This window comes from Nelumbo lutea, chromosome 5, assembly GCF_056320005.1.
Source record: "Nelumbo lutea isolate HS-2025 chromosome 5, American lotus-T2T, whole genome shotgun sequence".
In the NCBI taxonomy this organism is placed as follows: Eukaryota; Viridiplantae; Streptophyta; class Magnoliopsida; order Proteales; family Nelumbonaceae; genus Nelumbo; species Nelumbo lutea.
Genome location: NC_142688.1, coordinates 9,781,670 through 9,793,986, shown reverse-complemented (window position 1 = coordinate 9,793,986; position 12,317 = coordinate 9,781,670). Strand labels below are relative to the sequence as shown.

Genomic DNA, 12,317 nt, shown 5'->3' with positions numbered 1-12,317 from the left:
CCTCATCACGAGCGATTCTTTCATAAGTGAGGCCCTGATTCAAAAGTGTTTCGTTTCATATAAATTTTTGAAAAAATTGAGCATTTAAAGTGATTTGACTTAATATTATAATATATTTATAATGATAATTATGTGACATTTCTCAATTTTTTCAAATTCCAATGTGCCATGTCAATGCAATTTTCTTGTCAATTCCATTTAATTGCTAAAATGAGATTTTCTTAGGGGTGTCAATTGGACTGAATTTGGTTCAATATGATCCAGTCCAATGTGAATCCATTATAAATGGACTAGATCCAGTCCAATCCAATGAATGTTTTAGACCAATTTGGACCAATCCAATTCAATGTCTGGATTGTCCAATCTATTCAAATTCATTTTGTTTTAGATTGGTTTCAACCCAAACCCAGTCCATTGACACATATATTCTTATCTTATATCAATGACCAGATATTGGCTTAATCCAACCTAATCAAATGTAAATTTGTTATGGATGGATCAGGTCCAATCCACTCTAATAAATATTTTGGACTGGACGGGGTCCAATCCAAAACTGGTTCATTGATACCCTTAGATTTTCTTGCCGATTCAGTTTAATTGCTGATGTGACACGCATGATACATCAACAGAAATGGAACACTTGTGAAACGCTCCAATGCCAAACACCCACTTTGTGTTCATGACAGCAAAGAAAACCCTTGTACAAAATGTTGATAGCCACAATTTTCACCTCTCAGCCCACAAAGTAAATGTATATAATCAGTTTGGGTTAGCCAAGCCTGGTAGCAATGGGCTTTGATCATTTAATCCCAAGTTTCTGCTATAATTAGCTAATGAACTTACCAATTGAACCACCATCAGTTGTAATTTCTGTGCCCATTTAGATTGGACCAAATCCAGGGAGTTTTTACCTTGCTGAAATAATGGCTGGTGAACGAAACCCTACAGCTACTCTTACTCCCCACTGATTCTCCTTTAATTCATACTCTTTAGCTATAGTGGATGGATCCTGGGACTCTACCACTCATACAGCTTCTACAGGTCTTTATTTATTATCTTACTCCACAATGTTTGCATTGGAGAAGGACAGCCATGCCAGTCAAATGATTCCTCAGAAACTGAGCTCTGGGCAATCATGCGAGGCCTAAGAAGACTGATTTCTCTAGGAATTTTAAAAGCTACACTCATATCTGATGCGAAGGGAGTTCTCTTGAAGATAAAAGGAGCCACTGAAAACATTAGATCGATGGAATGAAAAAGTTTTGCTGGATCATGTCAAATATCTTTTGAGTTTTTTGAAAGCATAAATCTGATATTTGTAAGTTGCTGTAGCGCATAATCTAGCAAGGAAAGCTAATGTACATAGAACGTAACTCACTCTTTTTGCACTCGTTCACCCCCTCACTCTCAAATCGTTATTGCTGTAAGAGATAGCTCCTTATGTACCCTTGATGATTTTAATGGATCCTTTTCATTAAAAAAAAAAAAACATACTGAATTAGGCACTTCATCTGTAAAGATAGCATGGTTTCAGGCCCAGTACTGCAAACTAACAAAAAACTGAAACAACTCACTATCTTTATTTTCTGAGCTGGAACATACTTTCTAATCTTCAAACCAGTCTTTAAAACTTCCATTTTGGTTCATACCTTCAGCCCTCTACCAAATCAAACACACCAAGCATGCTCACACCTGAAAAGAGCATGTTCTGGAGACTTACCTTCAAAAGGGGTTTTGAGACTTGTAACATCTGCTATGTAAAGAGAGAGCAAAAGATATTGGCTCGTAATATAGCAAAATAGTATGTAAGACGGTAAGAGGGGTGTAGATGTCTTTTCATTTACCTCTCATTGGATTGGATGTAAACATTTTTCAGGAGTTCGGATCACCTGCCAACAAAACACGTTACAACCCTCTACCAGCATGATTTTACACCCCACATCTCATAAATGGCAGGTCTCAATCTCATAGTGAGATGTCTGAATCACCTGCTTCTTATTATTAGTTTAAAAAATAAAAAAATAAAAATAAAAAGACCAAGGGACATGTCTTCAGCAGAACTGGTCCCTCCTTGAGTAAGAACCTTATGAGAACTGGAGCTTTTTTTTTTTTTTTCTTCTTCTTTTTCTTTTTCTTTTTGCCTCAAAATAAGAAAATCTCAAATTGAACTTGCCTTTTAAACTCGGCAACCAAATCAGGGCCAGTCACAAGCTAGAAGGTTGATGCTAAGAATCATGTTAGAAACTTGAAGGAAAAATTTCCCTAATGATACTCTTATTCCAACTCTTGCTATATATTTTCATACATTTGATCATTTACATAGTTCAAATCAAGGTTCAAAGTATCAATATGTATTGGCCTGTATCGACCGATATGTATCATTCTGGGACCCCTCTAATATGCCCCTATAGTGGGTGTATCGGGAGTCTGACCGATTCAGCAGGTGGAGGAGCCCTAAACCAGTCCCCCTGAATCGGTTTTAAAAAAAATAAAAAAAAGGGTATCGATTTGCCCGATACACCCCATATATCGATATTTTGAACCTTGGTTCAAATTAGGATTTTCGATCTTAACCCATAGATCTTATAGACCGGCAAACCTGCTAGAATCCATAGATCATTCCAAATTCCTAGTTGAGACCCTGAACCAATGCTCTAATAAGCACCTTCTCTAATCATCTCCCTTCCTATCAAGATACTCCTCCCACCTAGAACCCACTACTATTCGATTCAGAATTCAAAACCAAATTAATGATTGTTAACCAGAGGGTCTACTTCTAATCTCCAAGCCGGTTTGGCTGGTAAAAGCTTTGTTAAATAAATTGGGACTGCCATCCAAAATGTTTTTACTAATTTGGTTCTATCTAATGATCTAATGTTTTTTTCTTTTCTTTTCTTTTTTTTTACACTTTTATCAGCAGAACCCACCAAAAATCCCCGAATCTCTCTCAAGACTTCACAAAATGTTGTTTTGAAGTGCAAAGTAGGACATGCAATAAGGGTGGACAAATGTAACAACATTCTTTACAATTGTTGGAATAACACAACGGATAATATTATAATCTGTATGTGCATAGAAAAAAAAAAACAAACAAACATAGATATTAAGAAAGCCAAAGAAAGAAGGAAGAGAGAGAGAACAACAGATTTAACGTGATTCGACCAAATTGTTTATATTCACGGGCAGCAGCTCAAAACTTTTCTCATTCACTATAAACAAAAGAAAATACAATACTAAAATGATTTCATCAGATTCTCACTCGTACCCAACACCAAATTCCTCTCAACACACTGTATAAAATCAAGATGAAATTAAAACGAAAAGAACATAGGAAGGGACCTCTATTTATACTTATAGAAAAAAGTATAAAAGGAACCGCATATTTAAGCAGTGAAGATAATCTTCACAACTAAGTAATTAAATAGGTGGGCTCCTACCAGTGGGCCACCGATTGTGATATGGTGGCTCATTCGGTGAGACCGTTTGTAATTTGGTGGGTTCAGACTGGCCCACCGAATTTTCTGTAACAACAAGACTTCCCATCATGGGAGAGGAATTTACTTTGTTAGTTCCTTGTTTGTTCTCCACTCTATCTACAAGCTTTTCTAGTATCGCCTTTTCGGCATTATAGTTGAAATTTCAACCATCACAGTGAAGATATCATGTTCTACTTCATGATTCAGAAAATATATTTACAATTCACAATATATATTTATCATTAAACACTTAATCATTGATAAAGATTCAACTATTACATGTTCTTCATTCTCAAATTAATTTTTTGTTTCATGGTGTAGCTCATGCACCAAAGGTTTTAATTAGAATGAGCCATCCTATCAGAAAAAATCAGGATTATCTGATCCTATTTCTATAAATTTTACCAAAATAAGCCATAAACAATTTAATACAGTAAATTCACAATTCATCAATTCAGTCATTACCAAACTCTGTCGAGTGTGAGACCGGATCTGCTCCTCACACACAGGGTGCCTCACACCTACCTTACAAGTGCAATGTGTGAGGAGCTGATCCCAATTCGTGGAGTAGAGTCCACCTTCGGTTAGGGTAAAGCCCGTTCTAACCTTTACAGTCTTAGGTTGGAAATATTTCTGTAATTATATGATTTATTTCATGTGAGATATTTTCAATGCAAGTTTGCAAGGGGGTGTATGAACAGTGCAAGCATCATATTTCCAAGCGGAACTCAATTGTCGAATTGTCTGTCAGCGGATCTATCATAATTCTAGGCCCTTAACCCCTCATCAGCTTAATGTTTGGCTCTCAGTATGATTATGTTAGGCCTCAATAATGTTTTACATAATATCTCAACCATGTATTAAGAATATCTACTAGTGATAAATACGGTAGATGTTTTCAATGCATACTGAGATGTGCATGTGAGGCATTTTTGGGGCGCATTGTGGGTGCGGGGGGCAGATGTGAACTCCATATTAGTGAATGCCTGAATGAAACTAACTGTAGGGTGTAGAGCCATTCTAATGTTAATGTATGTCAAAGTGGATAATAAGGGAGGAGTAAAAGCATGGAGGTTTGATTGGTCTCACCAGATGTGAACTCCAAGGCACGTGATGGAATCTGTTCCTCACAAATGGGCGCCTCACAGACACATCTACCGTGGATTGAAAATATTTCCCGTGAATAATAATTAATAACCATGGAAGATGTCCCAATGCATGATAGGATGTGCGTGGAAGACGCTGTGAGGCGCCAGGTGTGAGAAGCTGTAGGCGGTAGGCAGTGGCGCAAGAAGCCTTGAGCAAAGTGTCGATTGTCCGCAGCGTTTTGGCTTACAGAAGCAGGAGGCAAAGTAAAGCCGCGAAGGTTTTATTGCAGAATCAGGAAGGAATCTTATCACAAGTGAAAGAACAGTCCACGCCACTGTTTAGTCGCTCTTCCTCTCTCCTGTTTCCGGACGCACACCTTCCCTCCCGCACAATGCAGACGTTATTACTACCTGGGGACCGAGCTGCAGCAGTAGTTGGACTTGGATCAGCATTTTCTTCTCATCGGACTCGTCTCCCCCACCGGACGCTGTCCCTGAATCGCAACCCCGTTCTTCCCTTATCTTTCCCCAAATCTTCTTCCTCATCTCTTCTGCCTTTCGTTGAGTCTTTTTCTATCCTTTCCGGCAAGAGAAGGGCCATTATCACCCCTACCTCCGCCTCGGCTTCTCTTTCCCCCTCTTTCCCTTCCACCATCGACGAGTCCGAAAGGGCGAAACTCGCTCAGGTTCTCTTTCCTTCTATCTCTTTATTCGCTTCCTTTTACCTTTTAAATTGACGAATGTAAAGCCAAATCACTCGAGTAATCATGAATTTTGTTTCGTTCTGACTAATTTAAATCCCTAATTCGGTAATGCGATTTGTTTGTTTCTTGGAATGCATTAGCTTTCTAATGTGTATGCTTTTTTCCCCAGAAGACTTAGATTGTCATTTGAATCTCTACTCCAGGTTGCTAAACGACTAGAGAACACTTCGAGATATTTCAGGCGGTTGGGTGGTCTAGGGTTTTGGAGTCAGCTAGTTTGCACCTTGGTGGCCGCTGTTATTCTCTCCTTCTCTGTAGTTATTACCGGGAAGATATCATCACCAATTACATTCTATGCTACTGCTGGTGGCATCGCTGCTGCATTTGTTTCGGTCTTTTGGTCGTTTGGCTATATCCGTCTTTCCGACAGGCTTAAGAGAACTGCCACCGAGCCTGCAAAGGTAACAGAAAATTCTGTTCGGTATTAAGGTTCTTGAAATTGACTGGTGGTGTATCTGAATGATAATTTGCATTTGACGTGATTCTTTGTTTATTCTGGAATTATATTTTTACATTGAATCTACAAAAAATGAAGTTTGCTCTCATTTAGGTTCAATTTGAGAGCTGCTTGCCTAAAGAACAGATTATGCATAGAGTATCGGAATGGGTTTTGGGAAATCAAATTCATGCATGCATTCATGTATCTCTCGATAAAAAAAAAAAAAGTAATCTAATTCATGCAATTTCTTTGTTGTCTTCTTTACCGTGTTGTAATTGTAGATAATGTATCAGATTGCAAGTTTCTTGATTTGATAGGTCGTGGTGGAATCTCCCTATCAAATTGCATTCATGCAATTTCTTTGTTGTCTTCTGAACCATGAAAATCTGTGTTCTCTGTTTCTCTTTTGATTTTGGGTGCCATTTGAATCTGTATTGCTGGGTTTTGTGCAACGATAAAAAATATTGATGTAATCCTGTTTTGGTATGTCATTGTAATTGGAAAACAGTTGGGGTTAGCACAATTCACAAGTTAACCAAATTGTATGGTTATAGGAAACAAAGGTCATGGTAGTATATTTTGTAGTCTGAATGGTGTAAGTGCTAGAAAAAATGGGATTTTTGTTTATTTCTTCCCCACTGTTGTCTGTAGCCTTCTTCTTTTCATTACCAAAAAATGAAAAACCATCTGGGTTACTACTCCTTGGTCTTGTTCTCATGTACATCCCTTTTTAAATCCTTGTCCTCTAGCCCATCTATCCAAAAGGAAAATCCCTTTTTCCTGCAAAGTAGTTTGGAGAGGACCCACCTCACCAAAGGTGAGGGCTTTTTGCTCAAGTGTAGTTCTCTTGAAAACAAATAGTAGTGAGAATCGTTAAAAGAGAAAATTTCCTATACTTTTGTGTCATGCATTTGGGAGTTTTTTCTCACTCTTTTTGGATGCAGGAGGGATCTAGGGGACATGAGAAGTGTTTTTAGTACATAATTTTTCTCGGGAAGCCCTACTGTGGACAGTTTGGAAGGAAAGACATAATAGAGCTTTAAAGGATAGAATTCAGATGAGAGATGCATTAGTAGAAAGTATTTCTGTCAGAGTAATCCATTTGATGAAAACCCTGGGAGTTTTTCAGCCATGCTCTACAAACTCCATCATCAGGAATTGGCAAAACATGGCATCTTCATCTTTGGAAAGGGTGCAGCTTGGCTGCTTGGGTAATCCTGGAAGGTCAGGTATTGGTTGGGCATTTAGAGACAAAGATGGAAATGTTTTAGCTCTATTTTCAGGCCCTGTTGGCATTGGGAATTCTATTAGAACAGAACTGATGGCAATTTTGCTACAACAATTTATTGGTAGAGGGGGATTGCAAGGTTATAGTGTACCGGGTAGCATGACAAGGAGGATGCTTGTAACTTCTGAAGTTGGGTAGCATTGCTATCCCATAATAGGGTGCCATGAATTACTTTGATTTTTCATGCATTAATCACTTGTACATATTTACCAAGTTTCTGACAACTATATACTTAAATGAGAGTTTCCACTAGGAAGGGTAAAGAAAATATGGTGTATTAGATGCACATTATTTCCCAAATACTTATAAGTGATTAAATGGCGTTTTCTGATTGTAAATCAGTTACTGTAAATATCATTTTCCCATTTCGTTCATAAAAAAAAAATCATTTTCCCATTTTGAAATTTCTTTTGCACAATATCAGTTTATACTTGATGCCTAATTCAAACTGCAAAATGCTGTTAATAGGTTATGTGGTGAATTATTTAAATGTTGTTTCCCAGGCTCCTCCTCGAGCTGAAGTAGTGAAGAGCTTGAAGAATGGTATAGTGTTAAACCTTCTGGGAATGGGTGCTTCTATTCTAGGCATGCAATCCAAGGTTGGGTTATTGGTTGCTAAGGCTCTTACATCCTCAGCAAATCTGTACTACCAGGGTGGCTCTCCGGGTTACAGTCCTGTGCTAGCATTGGATGTATTCTTGGTCCAGGTACACTTACTACTTTCTGTTTTTTTTTTTTTCCTTTTTTATAGAAATCCCATACTTAAATCTGAATAACAACCTTTACCCACTGTATATTTCTTTGAACTTCATTGGTCATATTCAATGCATATTGTATTTTACATCTTGGGAACTTGATCTATTTAACCACCTCTCAATGTTTCTGTGAAGACAATGGCCTTGAATGGAGGAAAATGTGAATATATAAAGAATGAAGCATTTCAATTACCATTTAGCTTAACCCATTAACTGCAACTTTTAAATTGTGAAGTTATTATATTGCATGCAGGGGTGGAGCCAAGTATATTGGTGGGGGTCCTTGGCCCCCCCCCCCCCCCGAACTTTTTGTTAGAACCATTATTTATATGGTTACTAAGTGGAGACTGGGTCAAAAGAGCGTAATAAAGTGGGTCCTTGACCCCCCAAAAAAAACTTGAACTAAAATGTAAAGGATCACTCTCTAACGCTCCTCCAACTCCCAAAATTAATATATACAAATATATATATTTTTCTTTAAAATAATCGGTAATAAACCCAAACCTTCTTAGGTCATTTCACCCAAACTCTACTTCTACCCCTATCTCATTTTATTGTTTAACCCCCCCAAATAGAAAATTCCTGTCTCCGTCACTGGCTGCATGAAATTACAGTACATATAATCCCCTATGTTTTGTTACCTTGATCAAGAAGGAAGACTTTGTCTAAAGATTTTCAACAATTTGGATGGTTTTGGTTCAAAATCTGATCTCATGACAAGATCTAAACAAGCCATGTCTGCTCACTTGCTTTAGTCCATGCTCTGCTTTTGCTCTTGGATTATAAACGTTGGAAGTGCGATCTTCATCATTGTAATTAATCAAGATTTGCTACTATTGTACAATAATTTGCTTTAGTGCAATCACTTGTGAAGATTTCTTGAAAGCTAGGAGTCTAATTGAGTTTACAACCAGAATTTTCGTTTATGAAAGCCGTTTCATCTTTCTTTTTGTTATCAATTAATTAATTTGTATAAGACGCCAATATCACAAAGACATTGTTTTGCATTTGTTGACAGTGGTTTCCCATGTTCCATTCCAAGTTCTGGTGTGACACAAGTAGACAACATAGAAACCTGTATATCTAGTTGTGATGTTCTGGTGTTCATCTATGATTGTTATTGAAATGATGCTTAGGCAACTGAGCGTGAATACTTTAGTTGATGTTTGCACAAGGCAACTGGGCTGCCTTTTTTATGTTTGCATAATAGCGAAGATCTTAGTCTATGTAATGGTTTCACTTCACTTCCCTGCCTTGATTCCACCATTCTTTTGCAGGCTTCAGCCAATGCTATTCTTTCCCATTTCTTAGGGCTTGTTTTCTCAATCGAGCTCCTGCGATCAGTAACACTACCATCTTCCGAAGGGGTTCCAATTCCAAAAGTTGCTTGAACTTTTGGCTCATAGTTTTCGTTCTCGTGAGGAACATATGTGCAAGTGCAACCCGATTTTCTTCATAAAAGGGAACATTGTAAGTATTTGCGGTACTAATGAAAATATCTTCTAGTTTTCTTGTAATTTAGGGTGTTTTTCTTTGTATGCTTAGAAAGAAATCCGAGGTCAGCACTGCCAGTGTATTTAACTGTTAAGCTTATCTTGCATTGTGGATCACTACTTGGAACCAAGCCTGTGGATGGAAGGTTGTTCCCAGTTGGCACCTGATATAAAACCTGTCAAAGGAAAGTAATCGTGCAGGAGCATTCATGTTGAGTACAGTAAGAGCCTCACGTATTCTTCACTCGTTCTAAAATTAGAAAGGCCAACATTTTTTTAGTCAACTGATTTTTAATGAGGGTTCAATTGTTCAATTATGATATATGATTGCCGGAAACATGATACCTGAAAAACTTATAATCAAACAAGTGATATCATAAAATTGGTAATCATATGATGTCGGTTGACTGATTGTTAGGTTTTAATGTATCATACCTTTTCAGTACCATAGTCGGACTCCTACTTGAGTGATCATTTTCATTTATGAATCCTTTTGAGCATGGATGAATCGCGGTTTCTTATATGGGTGGGAACTTGGGATTTGGGAAGATCCTAGTGAAATCGAATATAGTACAGTATCTGAGATCTAAATCCCCAAAGATACCCATTCAAAAGTCACCATCTTGTGGGGGTGTGGCAATTGAACCACAAAACGGTTCCCATTTTTATAAACAGGGGAGGAGGCATCGGGAGATCTGATTTATAACGTGAGTTTAAAGACCATGGACATAGGTCGTGGGTTTCAAATGTCTAATTGCCCGAGCGCCTTCTTTATTTTCTATTTTGTTGATTGAGCCCAACAACTTCCAATAGGTTGGTATGCATCGTTTCCCTAATCTGGTCGCAGGGCTCCCAACCCTCCAAGCCCGGCACTGGTGACCTGGTGGGGCTCGGATGTAACTCTAGTGACAGATTTGCAAAAAAAAAATAGTGTCAGAGGGCTCAGGTGGATGTCCTCGATTGCGGTGAGCATTCGGTTTATTTGGTTAATAACCGAATCAAATAAACTGAATTTTTAAAAACCGAATTTGTAAAATATAAAACTGAACTGAAACCAAATGATTAAAAAGCCAAAAAAACCGAAACCTATTTTTTTTGGGTTTTTTCGGTTAAAATCGATTTTTATTAATATTATACTAATACATATTATATTATATATATATATATATACTAAGATATTTATATATTATAATATATGTATATGTTAATGTATTTTATATATTTTAATAGTTTATATAATATTATATATATTATGTATATAACAAATTTTGGTTAATTCGATTTTTTTGGTTAATCGAATATTCAATCCTAAAAATCGAAATTGAAAATTTTTAAAACTGAACTATCCAAATCGAAAATAAAAAACCAAATAAACCGAAATCGAAAATTTTGGTTTGGTTTTTTGTTTTAAGTGAACAATGCTCACCCCTAGTCCTATGCAAGGAATTTCGACGCTTAAGTTGGTAATTGTCGAACTATGAGGTGATAAAAAGTATGCAAGTAGGAATCATAGAGTAAGTATGACCATGTGTAAGGATACCTTGTGAGGGTGAGGGTTTATCGTGATATAAACCTCGAAACTCAGTTGAGACGTGTTTGGCACGTTTGGACTGTTAATGACTATGTGTTTACTGCTTTTGAGATGCATTCGCATGGCACAACGAGCTTATCGCTTTCAAGAAAAGGGTGCAATTGAGCCTAGTCGAGCTGAACTTTGGCACGTCTTGGCTTGGCTTGACTAAAATACTATTAGGTTCAAGTTCGAGCTCTCAATTTGATTAAATATTCAATAAGAGTGGAATTTATCATATTTTTATCCCCAATTATTATGTATTTTATACCAAATTAGCATCTAATTGGACTCATATTTCTGTTCAGGGCATGAAAGAAGGCATCAGGAGCAAAGAAAGACAAATCGGATGATTTTTCACAATTTCGACACCGTTCAGTAATCTGTGCCTAACTCGCATATCCGAACTCTGAATAGATTGATTCAAGATCCACTGGAAAGATAAGAGAAAACTTCACAACTTTCATGTTTTGGACTTTCGCAGATTTGGCATTCATTGAAGTCAAATCTGAGCCTAAAGTCGCGGCAAATTCATAGGAAAGCCTAATCCGCAGCTGAAATCCAACTTGTAGAAAAGCCTGGCTAAAGCACAATTCACAAATGAGGTCTAATACGAATCCAAGAACAAGAAACTGAGAAAAGTCATTTCAGATCTAAATTCTTGATGTAATCTTAGAGATATAAGAGGATTGAGTTCATTAGATAAAAAGATAAGATTAGAATTATGATAAGACTTTCTATTCTTGTAAAGATCAACTTCAAGAGGAAGTAGGAGACCAACCCCTCCCCTTTAAAGGTTCAAGAAAGGTTCAAGAATTCAAGAAACTTTCAAGAAGAAGGTGGTGGCAAGAAGAGGAGATCTCATCATCATGGACGAATTCAAGAGTTCTTTCTTTCCCTTTGTTTGCTTTAATTCTTCTATCATGAACTTATTTGTTTCTTGCTAGGGCTGAGGAAAGCCTAATCATGTCAATGAATATATTTTTATCTTTATGATTTATCCAAGATTGTGATTTCCATATAGTCTATGAATTATTGTGTTTAATGCAATTAAGAGTTTGGCCACCTCTTAATTGATTTGAGTTATGTGAATGAATCGAAAGAGAAATTCACATAATCGACTGAATAGTTCATAGTGTGAATTGAATGGTATATAGAGATATATATGCATGATTCATCTGAATTTAATGGTTTTTCTTGGACTTAATGCACTCCGATCTTGAGAGCTCTACTCGAGAGATCGAAGGGTTACCTGATGGGCGTAGGTTTAGTATATCTCGAGAGAGAATATTAAATAAATTTGGAAATACCTCAACTTATGGGAATGACAAATAATCTCGGTTAATCGAAGCCATTTATATTCGTTACATTGGTTAGGTGGACCAAAAGCCTTAGAGATTTCATCCATTGCATATTCGGTTAGTGATCACCCTTGTGGTTCTAA

The 12,317-nt window shown here is 37.1% G+C and overlaps 1 protein-coding gene across 4 annotated transcripts; it reads left to right on the top strand.

The window, feature by feature from the left end:
- Positions 1–4,478: 4,478 nt before the first annotated feature.
- Positions 4,479–11,878, top strand: TIC21 (translocon at inner membrane of chloroplasts 21). 4 transcript variants are annotated; one of them, XR_016099267.1, is made up of 5 exons: positions 4,678–5,250; positions 5,472–5,729; positions 7,559–7,762; positions 9,088–9,280; positions 9,356–9,434. XR_016099267.1 is itself a non-coding variant. In XM_088944787.1 (4 exons), the coding sequence occupies exons 1-4, from the start codon at positions 4,957–4,959 to the stop codon at positions 9,199–9,201; spliced, it is 870 nt and encodes a 289-aa protein (XP_088800913.1). In that variant the 5' UTR covers positions 4,479–4,956; the 3' UTR covers positions 9,202–9,434. The 4 variants fall into 4 exon arrangements, 1 of the variants encoding a protein (XP_088800913.1); XR_016099268.1 differs by lacking the exon at positions 9,356–9,434 and adding an exon at positions 9,436–9,751 and having other exon boundaries at positions 4,695–5,250; XR_016099269.1 differs by lacking the exon at positions 9,356–9,434 and adding an exon at positions 11,182–11,878 and having other exon boundaries at positions 4,808–5,250.
- Positions 11,879–12,317: the final 439 nt, after the last annotated feature.

Coding starts and splice junctions, on each gene's coding strand:
- TIC21 (XM_088944787.1), top strand. CDS start 4,957: ATGCAGACGTTATTACTACCTGGGGACCGAGCTGCAGCAGTAGTTGGA. Junction 5,251..5,471: donor AAAGGGCGAAACTCGCTCAG/GTTCTCTTTCCT, acceptor TCTCTACTCCAG/GTTGCTAAACGACTAGAGAA. Junction 5,730..7,558: donor CTGCCACCGAGCCTGCAAAG/GTAACAGAAAAT, acceptor GTTGTTTCCCAG/GCTCCTCCTCGAGCTGAAGT.